Source organism: Rhopalosiphum maidis, chromosome 1, assembly GCF_003676215.2.
Source record: "Rhopalosiphum maidis isolate BTI-1 chromosome 1, ASM367621v3, whole genome shotgun sequence".
NCBI lineage: Eukaryota > Metazoa > Arthropoda > Insecta > Hemiptera > Aphididae > Rhopalosiphum > Rhopalosiphum maidis.
In genome coordinates, this window is record NC_040877.1 from 10,626,638 (window position 1) to 10,652,723 (window position 26,086).

The following is a 26,086-nucleotide window of genomic DNA, read 5'->3' on the forward strand; positions in this document are numbered from 1 at the left end:
ATTTTATATTTTCATATTACCAAACTAGGATTATTGTGATGTGATAAGGATTTTTAAAACATTTAAATTTATCAATGTAAAATGTTCAAACATGTATTCAACATCTAACTCAATTTATTATGAGCTTATATTTTATGTTTAATGATGTGAACGTATAAAAGTATGATGAATAAAGACAACGAATAACCAATTCTAAATTGTAATCATCTTACTAGGTATAGTCATTTTTTAAAACCTATTTCAGATATATTCGTATATATGTCTAAACCATATAATATATGTAATAGGATATACATAATAATTATATAATTTATTCTAAATAATGTTTTCTCTTATTTGGTTCAATTATAAATTTATAACTTATGAGGATAGCTGCTCAAAATATTTTAAAAATACTATAATTTATTATATATTTCTTACACACGCCTACTGTCATTAACTTTTTTTTATTATACATTACATATATAAACGAAATAATATATAAAATGTATCCATACTTGTATTATAATATTATATTAACAAACAAATTGAATATAACATTCCAGTTCAGTTGACACTTATAGCATATTTTTTCCATTAAAATTCCATTCATAAAATTTATTATGTATTCTAATTGTATGACTATTTTTAAAGTACTAACTGTTATTATATTTTTTTCTTACTACCTAAATATTAAGTATTTTGAAATAATAAATTATATCAAATACTTTCTGTTTTCTTTTTGTATAATAGTTGTTTGAAAGTTTACTTAAATATTATATAATTCTAAATATTAATAATTTATATAACTAGTATAATATTAGTAACTTCAAATAATAATAATATGTACACAACTTTTTAAATTGTCTTTATAATTTCAAATTAAATTATGTTTAAAATTTTAAGTATATTTAAGTTTATCTTTTTTAACTGCACTAGATTTAAAAATATGCATACTGTTGTGTTTTTAGAAGAAATGACGTTACTATAAACATATATACTATATAAATAATGTATTATTTAATTTAAACTTGATTCGGTACACACATATAAATCGTTTGCACAATATATCACAAACAATTTTGCATTTTATTATAATAAAATATATGTATTTAATTTTATTTAATTTAATTATATTGAATGTTAACTTATTGGACTAATTTAACTTAAAAAAGGTTTAACCGAGCAATTTTAAATAAATAATTAGTAATTATTATTTGTAGTCTGTTTAATGTATGTACATAAAATCTATACTAAAACACTTTAAATTTTGGTAAAAAAAAATATATTTTTTACTTCATTTCATAATTCTATACAATACCCTTTTTAAATTAATAAGATGTAAATTATAATCCCTTATGCATATATTATGTTTTAAAATTTGATATTTTCTTTTTAATTCAATGATGTTTACAAAAATATTGCTAAGCCGCAATTAGATAATTACCAATGAGTTATTTGTTTACCTAAGAAAATATTTGTCAAAACAATCTATATTTATTATAAATAAATATAATAAAATAAATAATGCATAACATATCTATACATAAATGTTATTTTATATGAACATTTTGAAAAAAATAAATATATTTATTGGAAATATAATACATTCGTATAATATTATACATGAATACATGGAATACACATTATAATAATCAATAAATTACATTCAATACAAGCATAAGATTATTTTAAACCATGATTAAAAGTGTACATTTTAATTGTTTTTTTCAAATTTATTCATCACAGATAATTGTTTTTGTTAGACAAATAAATGAAAATTTTGTTTCATTAATCAAGTTACTCTAAATTCTAAGGCACCTACTAAGAAATCCAATTTTGTTTTATTTTATTGGTCTAGAAGATAGGGTTGACATTATATATTTATAAGCTATTACTTTGAAAACGTTTTCAGACAAATGATTAAATACTTTTTTTTTAACAAATATTTATATATATATATATATATATATAGAAAACTATCAGCTTTTTCGTTTTATTCTGAATTTCAAATACTAAACATTAATTAAAGTTTTTTTCTGATAAAAGCTAAATAAGGAGTAGTATATTTTTAAGCTCTATGAATATTTCTGTTGTATAATAGTTCTTATCAATGGTAAATCTAAGGGAATGGACTCTGGGTCCTAACACCCCGGCCATAATTGTCACAACCTAGTGCATTGTTAATAAAACAATTAATACAAAAATTTTTATTTTACCAAATTAAGTTATATATTATGATTTATATGTATTCATATACACATATATAAAATTTATATTATGATATTTTAAATGCATGTTAATAATAAAAAAAAAAATATTAAATAAAATTACGTTATTTTTTTTAATTAGATCAGGATCCTTACACAACGAATTTACGTTGTACCACTGATTTCTATTGAATGATATAAAGTATAAATTGTTTTTTTTTCTAATTTATTTTTCCCTTTGGTAATGCATTTTTTTATGTTTAAAAACAGTTTGTTCAATTTAAATAATAATAATAATTAGTTGTTAGTTAATTTATTTAGTATGTAACAAAACAATGAGTAGGTATGTATATTATTAGTTTATTGAACAATAAAAAGTAAACTTTATTATAATCAGATTTATTATCAGTCGTACATCCATTCAAGCACATAACAGTAAAAAAATAACATGCATTATACTCTCTCTGAAGGGTTTAGGGATAATATTTTATGGTGTTAATTCACATGCTTTTGAATACAAATCTGGGTAAAGTGTTACACTTTTGAGTAACACTTTCCAAAACAGTAACCGTTGGAGTGTCATTTGTTATTAAATTTAAAGTGTGATTTAAAAATTCTTGATTAATTACATCGGCACAAATTTTATTTTCAAGTCCAATTCAGAACAAATTAAACACACGATTTCGGAAAAAATATATTTTATTTAATAAACTTGATACAATTTAAATTAGACATAGGTACTTATTAGGCATTTATTTTTTTAAATAAATGTTAAACTTGTCTATGAACCTAGTATACACATTTGTATTCGTAATTATATTATATTATCTCATTATACGTAGATAATAATTAGGGCCCGGAATTTAATGCATTGCATCTTATTTTCTAATGCTCACATTCGAGGCTCGTTTTTATAGAAATTTAATTCGTGAAGTGTATAATTTAATGTTATAATTTTTATTTTGCATTTATAGGGAATTTTATGCTTAACGGTCATTTTTTGTATATTTTTTGCATTTTATTCCTTTTTTGTACATATATTTGTATTTTTATTGTTAAATGTTACATTTTATTTTGTAACACATTTAGTTTCCATTAGCTTGTCGATAATCGACGTTTATTTTCTTTATAGTTTGTTGTCGTGATCTATAATTATTTAATAAACTGTAGTCAAATACTATTTTTAAGCTTGGTGCACACGTATATTAAAACTAAATTAACAATAATTACGATTTATGATAAATGAGTTGTTTAAAACATATATTTTCAAAAATATTAAGTTATTATAAAGTCATATGTGGTTATTTTGTGATTTTTACAAATAATTTTTAGGTCATCAAGTTCCGGACCCTTATTATTAATAATATATTATTATAAGATAATATAGAGAATAATATCAAATGTATGAAATGGTATCATGATTCATTCAAAAACAAATGTATATGCTTTTATGTAATTTCAAAATTAAATTCAAAACTTAAGATATTTGCATGTACCTTTTTCAATTGTTTGAAGAAAAAAAAATTGTATCATATCATTATATGAATCAAATATTGAAATACATTGTATTATTATGTAGAATATAAAAATCAAAATATTATTGACATTGGAAAATAATAACTGGCAAGATGCGGACGATAAAATTTAAGATTTAAAAACAATTAAAAGAGGAGGGATCATAATAGGTCAACTATAAAATACGTGTTGATGTTATTTAATGTGAACTTAGTTTAATCTCTTTAAGATTTCTTGAAGTATATTTATATAAAGGGAAAGTATCAATAATAAGTAAACTATTTGTGCTTAATTAAAAATAGTAATTAAAATAATTTAAACTTTAAACTTTGATAGTTTTAAGACTATAACAAATTATTCAAACCAAAAGTAAATGAGGAAATAAGTTTTAATTTTTTCAGTATTATTTTTTTAACACTTTAAAATATATCATTATAATATTTATACCTAGTGATTAAAAGGTACCTATAAATTTAAATAATCTATGTAACCATTAGATAATTATATAAATAGGTACCTTTTTCAAACAAATTGTTTTTGCTTATATAATATTGGAACTGTAAATATTTAGTTATAATTTACTAGTTGATAACACAAGTAATGTGAGCTATAAATTTATTGTGAAGTACAAAATGTACACTATACATTTTCCGAATGCAAACAAATATATTAAATAGTTTGTTTCCCTGAGACGCGTCGTTCCGTATTAAATATAATTAAGTATAATACATTTTTTAATGATAAGTTTTTTGTATTTATTTATTTATTCATGATTACATTTTAATATTATACTTATATATTACATAATATAAACACAATATGTAAATGTATACTAATTATTTTTTTTAAACAAAATATTTAGGTATACCTAATGTAAGTTTGAATGTCTTCAATGTAATTATTTATTTTTATTTTTTATAGTTGGTTTAAATATTTTATTTTGTTTTGTTAAATGTACCCAAGTCGTTACGGGATTAGCATCACCTGTATTTCCCTCTGATGTAATACAATGAATCGTGTTTTATGATAATATATAATTATAATTATGTCCTATAAAAGTCTATAAATAACGATGAGGTTCTTTTATACATGATTCGCACTAAAAACCCTAAATGAGTAAATCTGATCGGACGCAGTTTAATAATAGTCAATTAAAATCTATTTTCTGATTGATCCATTAATCGCTGTCGGCATAATGCCGGACCCAAAGAGTTGTCTCGGAGGCAATTTACGTGGCCACGACGTAGGGAAATTCGCGGTGTTTATTAACGTTATCACTTATTATACCTACCGCCATTGTAGTAAAATCACTCAATAACTCAGAATGATATATTATTATCGATTCTGTCCGAAAATATGTCACATCCCCGTAATAATTGGACGCGATATTTCTTTTATAGGCCGAGTTTATTTATCGCCCGCGTCTACGGGCGTTATATATCTAAATCTCGTAACAGAGGTGCCTACCTATGCGGCTTGGAGCTTTCGAGTTTCCGCATCGACGGCAACATCGACTGCTCGAGTCCGCTCATTATTATCGTCGTAAAATCGTATCGCCAAACGAAACGGCGGCGCGCTGTGTGCGCTAAACACACGAAATACGAATAACGAAAACCTAATCGTTATTACGGCGACGGTTCGAGACGGAATAATATGAGAAAACGTGAATATGATATGTGCATTTCTCATAATATTATAATTATAATAATAATAATAATGATAATAATAATTATTATTATTATTATTAAACCGTTTGTTAATGACGCACAAAGGAATTTTGGGCACAAGTACCGCACTGGAATCCCACACTAAGTTAAATCGACCGTCTAAAATCCACATCAAAGTGGATTCCGCGAGGCCATTTTTGGGCCGTCACCATCTCTTTTGAATTCATTATTAAATTTATTACGGCGCATTAGCCGCGCGCCTCGATCGAATCGCTCGTACCGGTAAATAATGAAACGCTTTCATTAATACACGCCCGCCCCCGTGATTTCCTCTTGTTCGGGCTCGCCTTATTGCATCGCACCGTGTGATATAGGACGTGCATAAATACCTACACATCATATTGTTATTACCGTCTACCACCCCTGCAGCCGCCGCCGCCGCCGCCGCCTTATCGTGGGTTTTGTATGATATAAAAAAAAAAAAATCCGTTCAACGAACGCGCAATAATAATAATAATAATAATAATATGCTCTGTAAAATTAACTCAAGCTTCTCGTATGATTGCATAGTATAACGTTTGACCGAGTAGCAACGATATTATGAAGCGAACCCGATAATATTATTAACTCGCTCGTATAAAGTACTCGCTGATGAAGTCTATATTATATTTTACACATCACGTCATATTATTATACTGCGTTCGCGTGTAGGTGTTTACCTGTTTCATGTTGTTTTACGTATAATGATGTATATTGTACACCTACCCCCCCCCCAATCGTGAACCCTTTTTGTTTTCTTTGACTAAATCAATTCATGCGTTCTTAAAATGGGCGGTGTTTAACCTTAGATTTTTGACCATTAACCACTAACGTTTGGTTACAGACAATTGTTTATGAATTTATGATGACGATGTATGGTATTAATAATGTGTGATGAAATATTTTGATTATTAATAAATATGATTGATTCGACAATTTCGTTGAATACATTAGTACAACTTGGTTTTAATCATACTATACACACTAATTACTAATATAATAATAATTATTATTATTAAATTAATATAGACAGTTGTGCTAAAACATGCTTACCGTTTATAAAATTCTATAACTGCAGAAAATTGATTTCGTAAGTTGCAAAGGAAATTATTATTATTTTTTAATTTTTAATTTTCATTATTAAAGCTTTTTAGATAAACTGTCAAACTGACTTTTATTACTGATCACAACAATTATACATATTTTTTACAATTTTTTTTTCTAATTATAAAATATTATTTACCTACAATCTTTACATAAATAGTAGATAATATAAAAATAACTGATAACATATTGAATTATTATTGGCCCCTGTTGACGGAGGATAATAATAATAAAGAAGGTTTTTCACATTAATATCAACTTAATCAGTGTTTATATTTTTTAAATTTGGGCAAGATCAAAACAAATATTAGGACCAGCATATTTTAAGATAAACAAAGCAAAATTTTCACGAATTTTGGTGGAGTATGATATGATGCTAGTGGATTTAATAGAGATTTTGTTAAGTAATCAAAAATCTCAGTATATAGGTCCTTATGAAAAGTTTGGATGGAAATAAACAAAGGAGTACAATTAATTTGACTTATTTATATGCATTGGAAAGTTAGTATTGTTTTAGTTTTTTGTTATTTCATTAACCCTATAGTTGGGCCTATACGATCAAATTGGCATTATAAATGCAATTACAACATATCTCACAAACATTATTATTGAAATATTGGGATTAATTAAATAACACATTATTACAATCAAAAAAAATATACAGATTATCGTGATATATAAATATTACATGTGTAAACGTATATCTAAACTTAGTTTTTGAGAGCTCAGAAAAAGAATGAATGTGAATAACTAACACGGAAAACCTAGGCAAAGTGAATAATATGAATTACCTATAAAAAAAAAAACAATGATTAACAATTGTTATGTACAATTGGTGACAGAATGACATCATATCATATTATTATCATAAATTTAAATTAAATAAATTTAATATAATATAAATAGCAATAAGCTGCTTGTAAAAAAAAAAATATTTTTTTCATTATAGTGGCTTAAAAATAAATAATATTAATATACAAGTTAAGAATGGGTATAATATGTATATTATTATCATAACTAAATAATTTATTTCGAAATTTTGCCTATTTTGTTTAATTTTTTTATCACTTCCTAAATATTATGTTAAGTATGAAATATTAGTTTCTCAATTGAAACTTGAAAACAGTTTTGAATCTTCATCACACTTTTTTGTTTTGATTCATATAATTTATCTATATGTCTACATAGAATTTAAATGGCTGTAAATTTGCGCACATTTTGTTTATATTTAGAGTTACAGAAATAAAAGAGACTTTTATATAATATAAATATTACTTAAAAACTAATCCACCAATTTTGATAAAGGTTCCAGTGATTGTTTTTAAAAACATCAGGAACATTTATTGAGTAATTTTAACTAAGTTCAAAAAGATACTTAGTGACATATCTAACCCACCACAGGAGGATTACTCATCTCGGTCGGAGTATTTCACAAAACACGGGTACACTGACGTCAATTTATCAGTGAACTTAGATTACACATAATAGCACCGTATTTTATATTTGTTTATTTTTCCTCGAGTAAAGACGGGTTATACATCTATAGCTATTCTATTCGGGTTAAGAGGATGCTTACATTTGTCTTGTCTTCGTCTTACAATCACACAACAAAGAAAATGCGCGTTAAGTAGGAACTAATTGTGTGTTGTTAGTTTTAATATTAGAGTGAATTGAATTATTATTAAAGTTAACGGTAAGAACATTATTATATGCACCTAATAAAGTTAAGTAATAATATTTAACCATTGAATTTTTTTTTTATAGATAATTTAGTTTTTAAGCTAAAAATGAGCATTTTTAACTTGTAATATTTACTGTGTTACTGTAGTTTTGTGTCCGTACAATAGTCAACATACCACAGTCACTATAATCTCATCTGCTTTTTTTTTAACGAAATCGCCACTCATGAGTTCACTAAAATCAGTATACTTCCGGATCGGTGAGGGATGTTATTAGATTACTATTACTACTATTTTTTCTACTCGATATTTATTTTATTGACACTGAATAGTAATAGTATTCATGAGAACTGTATCAGAATCTTAATTTAAAGAAGGTTCAATCCTATTGCGAATACAAAAAGCAGACTATAAAATTAGTATTACTTCACGTACTGATAGCCCATTGTCGACGAGACTATTATTAGTTCAGAATAAAAACTTCTCTCAAAATATATTATTCCTATGCCCAACATAACCGAGGTCATGCTAGTATGGTTACTATACCATCGTCACTGTCAATTTTATCTAAGGAAGGACGTTAGCAATAGTAGAACAGCTGATATTTAAGAAAAATGATATTTAAAAGAATATGAATTTATTACACCACTGTGAGTAATAATTTATAATTACCCAATTAAAAACGACATTTAGGTACTCTGAAACTAGATATATTTTCTAAGAAAGTTCTATGTTGTAGGTATTATATTATAATAAATGTAAATAGCCTCATACGTATAAAAAATTGTAATTAAATTATCCATTTTGTATGACGTTTAATAAATACATTTATTTTTATATGTTTTCATGCATGTTCATATTTCCACCTTAGATAATATGTAATGTATGAATGTATATATGATACATAATAAAGGGACCACTACGTATAAATAGACCTAACGTATTGTTGCACTCCATATATTAATTATAATATTAATTTATACGAGGTTTAATTTTAATTTTTTTATTCACTACACAATTATATATTTCTTAATGTATGTAAAAAGAATATTGACGTAAACAGCTACGTAAGTTACTACTTTTATAGATATACGTTGGAAAGGAATTTTTATTTTTTGATCTGGAAATATGTATGTCATTAATCATAATATCAAAAGTTTTGTTGAAAATATACGATTTCTTAATATAATTTATCTGCATAGTACATTTACTCTGTTAATGACAATACTTCCGACTGTATTTATGATCGTAAATTCAAAATATTGTTTATTTTATTATTTTATGGTTTGTATTATATGTTTTCGATCTGCATTTATTTTTTTAGTTCGTAGAACAATCTGAATATAGGTACTTAGTGATAAAGTTTATGTTTTCTATGACTTACGTCCATAAAATATAAAAATAGACAAAATACACCCCGAAGTGTATATTTGGTTTTTAATGTATATTTAATTGCTATTTGGGATTGTGTTATCTCTGCATAAAATATATATATATATATATGTACTACACGGAGTTTCGAAGAAAGAGATATGTGATGGAAATGGAGTTCATAAGTAACTTTGTTTTATTGAACGTGTACAGGAAGTTATAATGTAGAGTAGTTTGAAAATGTATTTTTTTTGCTGTATTTTGGTATCTCATTTTGTTTTTGTGCCATTCCATTTTGATGTGTTTTAAAGTATTCTAATGGTTGAATGGATTTCACAGTTTTCTTGTAAATATTTAATATTATATTTAGCTATAGTTTTATCAAATAATATTTAACATTTTGACTGGCATCAATGCAATTTTATAGAATAAAATAATTTAATACACTTTTTATATCTGTATATTAAATAACTTGATTATATTTGATAAATACCAGACACTGCGAATATTATTCATATAATTAAATTATTACTTATTAATATTAAAATATTCTCACTTTCGTAAACAGTGCACGATCAGTTTAAATTAATTTTTTCAAACAACTGTTAAAAAAGTCAGTGGGCAGATATTTTTAGTTAAATTGAGAAAATTATCCTGTGTATTATTCATTACCGATGAAAGTAATATGCATAAATACATTTTATCTATTTAATTTTGGCGTAGGTGTATATATTTTTCTCCATACAAATAATTACTATTTTGGTTTTAAGATACTTAAAATGAATTATTTATGTTTTAAGAATTGACTGAGTACTTATTAAAAGGTAATGGTAATCTTATGAGAAATGTTAATAGTGTTATCTTACATATACGACAACGTCAATAACGCATAACTTAGATGTATATTATTAAAATTTAGATCCATGGATAAAACTGTGATATTGTTTTTTAATTTTAATCAGAAATAGTGTTACTTTGGAAGTTTAGAACAATTACTGAATAGTTCCTTTTTTAATAATAAATACGATTATAGAAACGCATGTGTTTTTTCTTTGACTGAAATTTTATTATTTTATGTTTAAACCGTTTTTATTGGGATTTAATGTTTAATTTAATATTAGTTATTAGAAATATTTAAAATATAGTTATAGACGAAGTTTTATTAAATATACTGTAATGTCATATTATAATTGTGTTTAAAAAATATCTACGATCTTACTAATTTTACTTTATATTTATTGATTTTGATGTAATCTTGATGAACAAATTTATTATAACTTTAACCACATTAATAAATTTATTAATTCTCTTATTTAGAGTTTCAACTTAATGGTGATAAGCTATAGTTAAAAACTGCACAAATAAAAATTAATACAATTATTAATAGTAATGACATAAAATAAAAATATATTATTATTGGCAGGTCATGCACGATATGTAGCCTGATTATAAAAATGTTGTAACTAAAGTATTTAAAAGTTTAATATGTACGAGTATATACAATTGATTAATAAAATAATTTTTTTCTTGGTATAAATACCGATAATAATAATATTAAACATTAAAAATTATTTTTGTAAATGGAATATAGGAATAATTTGAATCCTTTCAGGTATAGAATTCTGAAAATAAAACACGTTATGCATGACGTGCCAATAATAATATTTATTTATTTTATGTAACTACAGCTATTGATTGCGTTAATTTTTATTGATAATTTTTTAACTATAACTTAACACTCATCATCATTATAAGTATTAATTTAAAAAAATTCAAATTGTAATATCTACATTTTGTTTTATATTTCCAACTAAAATAATTAGTCATATAGAAAAATATAAATCTGTAAATGTAATGTTCTTAAGCATAGTATTATTTAATTTCTATTATTTTTGTTAAAAACTTCAAATAAATCGAAATGTCTGTTTAATGGACTATAACTATATCTATAAAATATAAGATATACTAAATACAATCTGAGCCTGTTGGTCGTTATCGCCACTGATGAACCATTTAACGATTTCTATACGGTTACTACTTTCTATACGATAATCTCACTAATATTAAGCTACCTATTTAAATCGTCATATCTTCGAGCACTCGTGGAATTCTATCTTGAGACTGTACTCTGTTAGAAAGCCACACAATGACAAACAATTATCAAAAGCTGTATACTATTATTACTTAAACTCAGACGATTACATGTTTATCCAATCATTAATATTGTGATTTTCCCTTGTAGCTACATTCTTAAGCATGTTTTAGTATAATTAATGTGATTTTTTTGCAAAGTAAAATTTACTTACAAAAATGATAACATTTAAATGTAATTTTAATATACGTAGGTACCTAAACGTAACAAAAAAGTTTGTATTCAATTATGTATCATAACACACTGTTATAATAGTGTTATATTCGGGCATAATTCTATATTTCATTAAATTTATAATTACGGGGATGACTGTTATAAATAAAATAATATAAAATATTATTTACAAATTATACGGATAAAATCAATAGTACTTTCAATTTATTAAATAATACTTATAACAACAATTAATAATAATTTATTATTTCAAGTTTAGTTTTCTGACCTCTGTGCTTAGTATTATTACATTTATATAACTATTGTTATTGTTATTATTGTGAACATTAATATTACCACTAATATTTTATGTATTTTGAATTCTTCAAAACTACTCCCTCGTATAACGGAAAGTTATAAATGTTACAGTTGGTTTAAACCTACTATTCCTACATTTGTTTTTATATGTTTGTGATTTTATACTTCGAGAATCAAAGGTATAGACATTAAGAAATGGGCACGGTTTATTCTGATTTTTTTTTCAATCGAATGTGGTTGTCTATAAATTGTACTTGTTTTTATCACTGTTTACTTTTAAATCGGTTTATTAAAGTTTTATTATCTTTAACGACGTGGAAACTTTGCTATAAATTGATATAAAAAAATCTATTGTGCATTGTTTAATGTTATATCTACTTTTTCAGTCATTTTAATTATGATCTTTGTATAGTCTTAAAATAATTAATAATAATTCAATAGCATATACGACTTATAAAGGCACAGCCTAATAATATTTCAAATCAATATTCAATTTGGCATTTTGTATTCCATTGATCATTGTATTTACGATGATATACTTAATACTACATCTTATAATTTGTGTGTGATAATTTTTTTATGTTTTATTTTCAAAGTTAAAATATTATTTGTTTATAGTGATTATCCATTAAAAATGTATTTTAAGTTAAAAAAAAATAAATGCTACCACATAAAATATATTTTAATTGTTTATATTCATGTTCAAGTTAATAAATATTAATCAACAATTAAAAATGAACGACTAAAATAAACGAATAGCAAAATATGTAAGAGCTAGTTATAAAACGGTAGATACTAGATACTATATTAAAATGAAGTTAACCTATAATGTAAAAAGTTCACATGGTGACGTAGAACATTTTAAATGTATATATATATATATATAGTACAAGAACCCTTCTGGTACGTTTAAAGCTCATATGGAAGTTATAAATATTATTATTATGACAGGATATGTACACATATAATGTTCTGTTTTCATTTACAATGTGTATTATGTTTTATAACTGATTAAATTAAATATAAACTTAGCCTTAATTCATATTTAAGTTCTCTAAAATCTAAATCACAGCACTGACTATAAATGATAACATTTTTATTTTTTTAACAAACTATTCTTTCATACAAACAAGACCCAAAGTTTTGTTTTTTTTTTAGTGTTTAGGTTGTAAAGGTTAAGCTCTTCAAAATAAAATACATTTTTTAATGAAATTATATAACACAGAATTCAATAAAATCGATATATTTTGAAGAGATATTAAAAATAAAACCCATGAGCACGATATAGTTATGAAAATAATGAAAATTCTTGCTTGAAATTAATTTTAATTTTGTATTAGGATACGCTATCGACAACATTGCATATTAAAAAGATTTATTTATTATAAACTGTAGAAAAATGTAATCATAATATAATGTCATAAAAATGATATCGTAATAACGTTATCCAGAGTGTGATTTTTTTTTAAATAATACTAGAATCTGTCTTTTGATAAAATATCTTAAAATATATGATTTTAATATTTTCATAATTAAAATATTTGTATACATATTGTTTTATTATTTAAGACAGGATATCCTGTATACTTAAATAAAATTGCGCTGTATTAATTTGAATATTTTTACTAAAATTGTATTTCCATTAAAAATTGTATTAGAAAATATGCTACTGAGTTTTGATTATTCTCATATATAGCGCAAAGTAATAAAATACTAATGGCTTACTATTACATTTTATTTCAGAAATAAAAAATGGTAATCTAAAAATGTAGTTATATTAATTAATTATTTATAATTAATAATTGAATATGAATTATATGATTAAAATGTATTATAAATATAAACATTTCCAGTTAAATACATATTTTGATAAATCATGCCAAGATAAGCACCATTATATGATTAAATAATCTATTACATGTATGATTATTTTAAAATTGAATATGATTATTTATTATTGCTTGTTTTAGTTCTTATTAATTTTATATTTTATAAATTAAAAATATATATCTTTTTTAAAATTTAGTTAGCAAATCAATGAATATATTATATACCTACCAGAGATAAGTAAATGTATTTATTTTTAATCTTAACTGCATTTTACAATAATAATAAATAATAAACCAATACTATTTAAATTACATTTGATGTTGATACGTTGTTATAGAATAATTTATTATTTTCTTTTAGTATTTTTTTTTTTTTTTTAATTATTAGAAAATATTTTTTAATTCGATGATATCTATATGATTTACGTATTTTGTATTTTTATATGTATCTATACATTATTTATCATACACAACTTACAGGGATTCAAAATAGATAGTTTTTTTAAAAAACCTATTTATTATTTTTATTATGTTATAAAGGTTTTCTTTGTTATGTATTTTAGATCCTATAAACAATTTTTAAAAAATATTGGCTTCATAACCTTATCAAATTTTACTTTTGACATTAAAAATTTACAAATTAATCAACACTAAATTAAATTTTTAAAGTTTCTGTAGTTATAGTCGATAATGCTGTTTGTAATATCTAACAAGCAAAAATAAACTAATATTAAGATGTCCAACCCGTTTTCAATATTAAAATCGAATCATTAGATTAATCGGTTTGATGGAATGAAAACTGATCAATTTAAACTGTGTAATATGTTTATAATATTTAAATATTAAGTATACATAATTCCTTAAATATATTTTTTACATATTATATATATATATATATATATGTATAGATTTCTATTGCGTGGTTGCATAAACAATCACTAAACATTTAATGGATCAATAGTGAGTTAATGGTCCCTAAACATGATTTAGTAGCCCATTATTGGTTCATTGAATTTTGGTGAACCATTAAACGAATACACTTTTTAATGCTATTCGTCATTAGTGTATTAAAAAAAAAAAAAAATGTATTAATAAAATTACGTATTAAATAACTTGAATGTTTGATATTCATAATATGATTAAGAAAATATTATAATTTATTAAAATATGCAATATATTACAACGTAACAATTATTTTATTAATGACTGATTTCGTTTAAATTTCTACTATATCATATAAGTTACTAAGTTTAGTTTGTATAATATAGCAGGAGTATATTATTTTTCTTTTAGTAATTTATTTATTTATTTTTTTTTTTATGTCAAAGAAAATAAAACCATCCATTATTTATACCATTTTATATTATCTTTAACATGGATCCAAAAAAAAAATATATTTTTTAAGAATTCCTATTAATCACAGTATCAAAAAATATATTAGACAATAATAACATTATTACTTATAAGTTATAATACAACTTATTTTTAAATTCTATACCTAGTTGTAATATTTTAAGTTATTAGATTTACAACATAATATTGTGAAAAATGTATTTAAATTACACACTATCTATCTGTATAAGTGTTGGTAGTTATGTGATTGTTTTTTTTTTTTTTTTTTAATGTTATTATATTTAATCATTTCAAATTAGTATAGACATAAGGTATGATATTTCCAGACATTTTAAATAGGTGAATTCATAGTTTAAAACCAAATTATTTTAACATTTTCCACGTTTTTTCTTTAGTGATTTAGTTGGCTTTACTTTCGGTAATCCAACTAGAACATTATGTCTATCAAAGTTTTAAAACATTGTTACATTATTAATATACTTTTCTAACTTGACAAAAATTGTAGCTATACAAAAAAAAAAATGCTTAAGATTAATTTATAAATAATCTCTTCTTATTCTAATTATTTTATTTTTGTTATCTCAGTGATTAAATAAAAAAATATATATTTATAAAATAGAAAAGTCTAAAATATACAATATTATATATTTTATTTCAAATATACAATAAATAAATTATAAACATAAAAATGTATTATTTTCTGATTTAAAATTAGTTTGTTATTATTCTAATTCAATGTACATTAAGTCAAAATAAATTAAAACACTAATACATATTAAATAGTTCATATTAACTTAAGTTGAAAAGCTATTTTTTTTATAAATTCTTAGTAATTTTTTATTTTTTATTTTATATTAACTGTAATTCAATCGTTTGATAGTTGTATTAGCTATAATTTTTTTATACAACTTAGTTATATCATCGATACCTTTTCTTGTAGTATTGTATAATATGCTTAAATTTCAATTATTTTTCAATAGATACTTATTTCCTGAGGAGTTTCAAAACAAGTTAAATGAATCTTTTTATCGGTCAAAAATAGAAAGCTCTGTAAAAACCACAAGGAGAATGAATTGAGAAGTAGCTAGATCGGTTTCCTTTCAATATTGATATAATTTTATCTTACGTCTTTTCCGTTCTCAACTGGCAACGTTCCAATTTATAAAAATAATACACAACCGTATAATTTGGTTTACACAAACACAACATTTTGTTTTATTCAATACAACATTTATAAATTATCATCATGTATATTCATGTTTTCACGAAAAATAATTTAATATTGAATATCATATTTTATTATAGAAGCCAGTTTCATCAATATTTAGAATAAATAATAGTAAATTAAAAACAAAAACATATAGATCACGAGCAAATTGATATATTATGAAACTCAGTTACAGTTTAAAATCAAATTTATCAGAAAACTGTAAATCGTGTTTATGACTTTTAACACAATCATGATGTGCAAACATATTCCCTTTGAAATCCTTTTCTGAACCGCAATACCTCTAAATCTAATATAAATATTCCACATCGCTAGCAGACCTGAGTGTTAAACTATGGATTTTCAGAACATTTACTGCGAAAATAAATCTGCCTTATACGGTTCAGAGGATAGTTTGATTGTATCCATAAAATGCTAGACGTGTGTTATGTTTTTTTCGTTTATTCCAACACCTCAAAACAAGTGATCCGTAAGCGTTTCTTCAGATCTCAACTTTTAATAGAAACCAACAGAAAAGACATTCGAAACATATTTTGAAAATAAGTAGTTTTTAAACTATACTCTTGTTACCATTTGAGATTTTTGACAAGTTAATGAAATTAAATGATCATAAGTAAAAAGGGCACTTCATCATTTCGGCCGGGTAATTTCCAATTTAAAATGGTCGCAGTCATTTGAACAAATAGCAATTGAGTGATATTCTAACTCATGTAATTTTTACGACACTAAATTTAAGCAAGTTAATTTCGGCGCAACACAAAATAAAATCTTTTATTATATACCTTAAATTCCTTGGCCAAACACCCTTAAACCAATACTAGTGTGTGATATAGTTTAATACACCAACTTACCGTTAAAATTATTATTTATTCGCACTGATCAAAAGTATGTTTATTTCAGGTAACTCAATAAATAATTTTGATTTTTTCCACGGTAACTTAACAAGATTAAAAACACCGATTTAATATTAAGACAAGCATGTTATGTTATTATGTATTTTTATTTTATTTTTAATGATTGTAAAAAAACTACTTTCTGAACCCAACATGTATCACAATTATCAGACATATTCAAATGTATTTTTAACATATAATTGTAATATCTCCAAAAAAAAAACGTATATAATATATTATATTTATTTTTTGCATCGAAATTAACTCGTCCCTAAATTTAGTGGTGTCAAAATGTCATAAATTAAAATATCGTTTACGCTCAATAATTGTTATTGGTCTAAATCAGTGATGGGCAAAGTACGGCCCGTGGGCAAATTCCGGCCCGCCGAGGGTCCATCAACATGGATAGTATATGGCCTGTATAGCATAAAAGTGTCATGTTTTTATATTATATGATTCAAAGCTTTAACACAAAATGCATTTTTTCTATATTTCTGGCCCTCCTCTAGAATTTCTTAAACTTTGTGGCCCCTCATTAAAATAGTTTGCCCACCACTGGTCTAAATGTTTACGTTCATTGATATGCTCTGAAATCACCGCGTTGAAATGACGTATATTCTAAAAAAATATATTATGAAATCCTTTTTTATATTAATATGTTAAACATTTTTATGATTAGTAATTCTTTTATTATAAAAATAATAACTTCAATCTAATTTAGACAGTATACTAATGATTTTATTAATTTTGTTGTTTTAGAAGGAGACAATATTGCTGCAATTCAAAGACACGGAACTTCATCGAGTGCCTCTAGTGTTTTGATAATTCACATTGTATTCCCGATGATAGTTGTATTACAGAGGATTGTAAAATTCATTTGAAATGAATAATTATGTACATAATCATATTAATGTAAGTATATAAATATATTTAATTAATTTTTTTCTTATAAATATGCAAAGGAAACTAATAAGAGTCTGACAATAGGTTGAGTTGTAATTAATAAATCTAATACAAAGAAATTCAGCTCCTAAATTAGTTTCTCGGGTCTTTTTAAATCTGCTATAAATAAGTATGGCAAGTTTCTATTTCTTAAAGAAATTTATAGTATTATGATACTAACAATACGTTGATATAACTTACTATATACTACACATAATATTCAATAGCGGAATCTCAAACATTATTATGAAATTTCTAGAAAATGTAAAATTAATTAAATATACTAAGATAAAATAATTAAGATCATTAAAAAATAAATTCGAAATACATTGCAATAATTTATATTTATAACTATTATAATTTTAAAAGATATTATATTTTAATATAATTTTTAACTATGATAAACGATACGAATTTTGTAACTACTCATGATATTTTGACATAATCCAATATTAACAACTTATCAATTTAGATTATTTTGTATAAAATCATTTTCATAAAATATATTAAGTTTATAAAAATATTTTATAAAATACTGTATCTAAAGTACAAAATATTATTTTCAAACCGTTGCAGGTAAACAGAATTTGTTTCACAGATTAAATCTTGTAAGGGACCAGGTTACCGGTGAGATATATCCGTATTAGGATAGCTTTATTTCATCAATGGTTATTTAAATATTTACTTTTAAAGTTTAAACATTTAATTTGAATTTCCAAACTTAAATTTAAAAACTCACAATTATTTCATAATAATAATTAATTAAAAATATATATATAAATATAATTAAATAACTTAGATTTAAAAACAAAAATGATTAAAAATATATGTAGGTAAAATATATAAAAAAAGAGATCAAATAATATAGTATAAGTTATTAGTTATTATCGTATTTAAATTAACTTTCAATTAATCTTGAAGCTTAAGAATAAATATTTTTATCATAGTTTATTACTAACTGAATATGAACATCGTTGTCGTGAACAATTAAATAATACTGAAAGATTTATCCTGACGTTAAATGTTAACTATACAAAATCTTAGCATGGTCATTAATGTGGTTTTCAAAAATATAAAATATAGATGTACAATAAATTATATAATATTATAATAGTTTACTTATTTTGTATAACCAATGGCAGTCTAATATAAATAAAATAATGTAAGTTTTTCGTGAGACCAATAAATTTCCATGTAGGATCCTCTTTAAAAAGCAAAATGTATAAATTGGTTTGAAGATGCATATTATCGAATGTAAGTTTACCAAATTACAAAAGTATAAGTGCGATGGACTTAACTGTGCATCATTTAAATGCACGAATATTACCTTTCAATAATATGGATAATGGCTATCACGTTACCTGATTTTTTATTACATCAAAAAAATTATTATTTTATATCTTAAATGACTTGAGTTAAATTTTAAAATGTATTAGTAAAAATGAACTTAAAATATTTTTTGTCAAAATTATTATCGGTCATTATAAAATAAATCATTAAACAATGTTTTATTTTTTTATTTAACTCTGTTCTACTAAATTAAATAGCTTAAAAACGAGTCGTTAAAATTTTGATTTTGATACGATAAAAATTTCAAAAAAAAATAACGGCCTAATAATTTTTAGTAGAAAATGGTGGTTCTTATTCTGAAATATAAATTTATATTTCCGCAGATATTTCTTAAGTAGTACAAAAATATCAAGCATTTGATATTCGTTTCTTTAATTACACTTAAAATTTCCAAAAATCATATTTTGAATAATGACATTGTTAACGAATATAAAGGAGTGACGATACTAGATAAATCATTCTGTATTATCTTTATTCTTAAAGATTTATTAAAACTATGCTTTTTGATTATACTTTTTACTTTCTCCTTAAATTGTTTAGATTATTAAAAATAATAATTTATAAATATCAGCATTTTTAGAAAAAATATTATCATTTTAAACTTAAAATTATACCGTATAAAAGTTACTCTAATATAAATGTGTTACTATTATTAATATATACAATTTATACATATGTTTCATATATGTAATATTTATATATATATATACTGTACACTTTTAATTTATAAACGTAACCTAGATTTCGTTACAAAAGAATATATAGTGAACTAGTAGTAATGTAATTTATGTCTGAAATTAAATTAATCTCTATAAAACCTATAATTGTAAAATATCCATGGGTTATTGTAATGTTTACTTTTTTTTATTACGTTTCTCAATTTTTACGAATTTACACTGTCCATATGCAATTTATTAAAACGAAATAAATTAGTATTAGTTTTGGAATTTACAATACTCTGATGAAACAGTAGATATCAGATTTTTGAATTTATGTCTATGAAGACAATTTGTTTTTAGTATAAAACAAATATTTGTTACCATTTTGAGTCCAGTGTATAATATTAAAATTCTGAATCGTCTAAACGCCTCACGCAGCACAATGATAGAGTTGTCCTCGCGGGCAGAGAATATTGAAATAAAACGATTCAGCATGTAAACATATAATATATATATATATTATTTAGGCAAAATTATTATGGTAAACCATCGTTTTCGTTTTCGCTTCGAACTTTGTCAGAATACCTACGCAAAATTGTTCTCGTTCTGAACAAAATACGTTTTAGGACTAAATCTAGTTAGTCTCCGTTGTGCATTAATAACACTCATTATGGATGTTCGCAATTGTGTCGTTGTTCAACTTTAAATAAGTGAGAGCTGAAATGTATAATGACGTATATTTCAATAAGTTATCACTTATTATTGCAACGAATGTCGCCAGCAAAATTATATCAACTTGCCGTCATAATGGTGAACTTATGACTGAACTATAGTTCACATGCCAATAATTGTATTCAAATAATATTGTATAGAATCGTTAAAAATATGTTTTGTATCCATGTATCCATTATTCCATAATTTAAGCATTACGTTTTTCAGCACAATGTCGGGTGGTTTGTATCCGGAAGTCGAATATCGATAGTTTTCTGTGAATTTTTTTTTTTTAATTTTTCAGTTAAGTGGGTAGGAAAATCGTGATAAAAAAAAGTTATCCTTTTACCGAATTCGTTAGAAAACCTCGTGCATGGAAACATGCCAAATAATTTTATCCCGTGTTAAATATCTGTATTGTTATATGGCTATATTATATATGTATATGTTTTTCGGTCCAACCTACACGACGAAAACTAATCGATTGGAGGCCGGCACCATGTGGGGCAGACGATATTAAATTTTGAAACTAATTTATTATTTTTCATAATAATTCAAGATTATTGTTGTTTGGATTTTTAATATTGCTTGGGAATCATGGTAACAGTTTAATGATTATTACTAAATATAACTACATCGGGTCAGTTTTTCATTTAAATAATATTTTTTACTTTACTTTATAGTATTATACTTGTGTGTTGTGTGAATTCGATGTTTTAAATGAAGAGTTATAAAAAAAAAAAATAAAAAACAATGAAAGTGTATTGTCTTAACGATAAATAAACAACTAGTTGGTACTTTTATTTAAGAAACTTCATAAATTAGCAATAACTTTACTAACAAGCTTTATATTAAATTTTATATGTCTAGTATTTGTGCACAGAAACTATACACAATATATCCTCATGGATTTATGTGGTTAATAAAATGATGTATTTATCACAAATTAATGTTTGGTCGTATTTTGAGAAATCATGTAATTATATTATATTTAAAAAGTAAATATCATTAAATGTCTATAATAGCTATCTATCTAAAAAACGATTTTTCGTACGTAAGAAAATAAAACAGAAGATTGTCGAACTTCTACAACATACAGTCATGGATATCAAGGATTAAACTTAAACTTGGAAAATATATTACATTGTTTTATAGTTTTTATCCACGGGTATTATAGTAAGGTAGTAGGACAAAGTATATGCGGTAGGTTAGATAATTTATTTAGGTAAAATATGTGGGTTTTAACTGAGATGTAATAGGTACGCAGTTATTTTCTTATATTTTCACTGAAAGTGTTTGATTTTTTTTTAATTTTTTTTTTTTTTTTTTTTATTATGGTTATCACGTTATGGAAATATGAAAATCTGATTAAACGATGACTTCTAAGCTAGTACAGGTTATTTGATTTATATTATTTTTTCTTTGTATTCTGTGTCGTAAGTACAGTATCTATTATACTATTTACTGTTGTTCAGCTTCGGCGTGCGTACGTTACAATTAGTGTTTTAATTAGTCATCAAGTTACTCGATTAAATAAAACAGACATCGATAAATATTTTGCATAAAAGATACTTCATTTTTTTTTTTTGTCCGTAGTAGATATATTTTTTTAAATTATAAATTTATTTCATATATACCTAAATAAAACCAATTGCTTATTATAAAGACAATCGGTTATTGACACATTTTATCATGATCCAAAAGTGTCCCTAATAAACTGATTCTACTGCAATAAATACGTATTAAATATAAAATATAACCGTACAAAATAATACGAGTATGGTACCAAGTATTGTAGGTAGTTCGTGTTTCGAACATATATATATACACGTTTTGATGAATAGAATACTTATATTTTTTCCTTCTTTACTTTAAATAGTTATCTGTAATTTAAGAAATATCTGTCTGTATTGTGGCATTGGATTCGACGAACAATAATACTACTTCGCTATATTATTTGTTTATAAACGGTAAGTTGGCCAGAGCTTAAGTCGACGGGTAAATTGATTATGAGAGGGATTTATGAAATGTACACAATAACTTAAGTGTATGATGTGGTAACCATACACAGCGCCTTGTCGCACTTTACTTCGTATAACAAGGTCAAGGGTACCGTAACTTATTGATATTCCGGGATTTATCTACTTCGAGTTTACTTTAATATTTAAATATGAACATAAAATGATTTGTTTCACGGAAGAATATTATACTGAGATTTGAATTAGGACGACTTTTGACCTAACGAATACGAATTCTAAAGTACGAATACCAAAATTCAAGTAAACGTCAAAGCTATAGACAATATTTTATGAAGTTAAGTTCTCCTAGTCACAAATTACCATAAGTAGAGTATAATTACGGCTCATGATTATTTATATGTTAATATCTGTATATGTATATATATATATATATATATATATATGATAATATGATTTAATAGTGTGAAATATATAATTTTTCAATTAATTTAAATAACAATATTAAACAGACGCTCACAAAATTACTTAAATAAAATTATTCGCAGTGTTAACGATAATAATTTTTGTCTTTTCAACTTACATAGAACATAATGTGAGTATTTAATATTAAATGAGGTTTCAATTTCAAATATGTGTACTAAAATAATTGAGAAAATTGATATTTTAAATAACCATATTATAATTATTACTTTTCAAAATAACAAAGAAAAACAAAAAAAAGAAAAATATTTACGTGATATTGTTTTTTGACTAAATCGATTTTGTATTCGTATTTTTGTTGTAATTAAAAATTAAATAACCTCAGGTGCTTAATAGTTCCATAAAATATTTTTATAAATGTTTTATAAGCATGATATAATTTTAGACATTTATTATAAAAAAAAAAAAATAGAAAGTACATTAATAAAATCATTTTTTAAGTTAAAAAGTTTAAAAATTTAATTCACTGTTTCTTATAAATTATTCTTAAAGTAAGAATTTTGAAATAGGAAAAAAAATATATATGTATGGTTTTTCGAAAACATTTAAGCTTTAATTATTGATAAAACTGAATATTTAACTGAAAAATAACGGGTTTTATTTTTATTTTTATAATTAATATTATTTATTTCAGTGCATAAGTTTTAATTAAAAAACTATTTATCGTAGAAATTTTAAACTATTCAAAATATTATTTTTATTTATTTATATCATGAACTTATTAACGTCATTATACGGTACATTAGTATTGACTTATAACTTGGGCAAAGAACACCCTAGTTTACTAGTATATACTAACATAACCCTAAAAAAATATAAAATATGCAAACACTTCCTTACTAAAAAACCCTAAATTATGCACACTCAAAATTTTCACTGAAAGTTTTCTTTGTGACTTAATAAATAAATATTGAAAATAATGAAATATTAGGTAAGAAAAATTTTAAATAATGGACAATACCTAAGTCAATATAAGAGTTTATACTTTAATGTTCAATCAACATGCAGCTACTGTAATAAAAAAGAAAGATATTCTCATAAAATAAAAAAAAATTTTCTTTATATAATTGTGCAAACCATATATGCAGATATACGACAGAATATCGTTTTTAATATTTATTTTTTTTGAAAAAAAAAGTTCAACCTGCCATATTACCAGTTGTAGGAAAATAAATTACTAGTAATTTATGTTAAATGTGTTAACAAAATATTACAGTTGACATTTTATTATGAAATATTTAATTTATTTGTGTTTATTACATTTTAATAAGTTTCAAAAAATGTATTGAATTTCAGTATTATTTAAATCAACACCAGTTTAAGTTATCAATTTTTATTAATTTTTGAATAACTTTAGTCATATTGCACTACACACCTTACAGAGTATTACATACCATATAGATCTATAATTTCTTCGTATTTTGTTGAACTAATTATATTACATTTTTAAAAGTTATGATCATGTTAAGTCGTAAGTTAATTTTTTTTTTTGTTAGTAATATTTATGAATTTTATTTAAACTGAATAAAATATTGCGTTCTATCGTAGTATTTTATATATGTCATGTTTTGGTTTTAATATGAAAAGTTTAGTGTTTGATCATTCATAAAATCTCGGCGTGAAATAAAGTTTAAATTAAGTGTGTGTAATTTTCATTTAACTAAATGTATGTCTAAGAGCAACTAAAAGCAACAGTAAAAAAAACATAGATTCTACCTACACCGGTAAGGTGAAATTTTGATCTCTGGATTAAAATTTCACCAGATCAATATGTCTCGTCACTAATGCGTCATTAAAATTATTTTTTTTTTTTGCTCGTGGAGATTTTTAAAATACATGCCATTTGAATTGTTCAAATCAGACATAAAAAAAAAAAAATTGAAATAATAATTTGAATTTATAAATAGTAATTATTTATGATGTGCAAATGATTAAATATTTGCCAAATGTTGTACTTTTGTTATTTTAACGATCGAAAAAAAATAGTCTTACGAAAATTATACGTAACTGTTTAGCATATGTGTTTATCTGTATTCAATTCACAATAGTATATAATTTATTTATTAAAATATTATGAACTACCAACAAATTAAATAAAGATGAGTTTCCAAGCAATATTTTCAACGCAAGCGTGTTAGTAAATACTAAATATACATGTTTTGTTACTCAAATACTTTTAACGCAGGTACTTAATTTCTTTCATTTTTAAATCAAAAATATTTCTAGCGATCCAATTAAAAACATATTCGTAATATTTAATTAGAAATCATTATATTGTATAAAAATAAATTTTATAATAATGTTCAATATTTTTTTTTTGTCCTTTATTACTATAAAATGTAATTTTATTGTAAATTATAAAAAAAATATTATAAATAACAATTTATAATCAACATAATTTTAAATTGACCCAATTTTTTTTAATACGATACTATTTTAACTATTGATATTTACTATTTTTATTTCAAATAAATT

The 26,086-nt window shown here is 23.5% G+C and overlaps 1 protein-coding gene across 3 annotated transcripts in view; it reads left to right on the plus strand.

The window, feature by feature from the left end:
* The window catches only part of LOC113549082, a 219,531-nt gene that overhangs the window by 189,120 nt on the left and 4,325 nt on the right, over nt 1-26,086 (plus strand). For all 3 annotated transcript variants that reach the window (XM_026950239.1, XM_026950238.1, XM_026950240.1), the window contains one exon: nt 18,250-18,402. In XM_026950239.1, coding sequence (XP_026806040.1) covers nt 18,250-18,371 — 122 coding nt within the window. In that variant the 3' untranslated portion in view covers nt 18,372-18,402. The remainder of the gene's footprint in view (nt 1-18,249; nt 18,403-26,086) is intronic.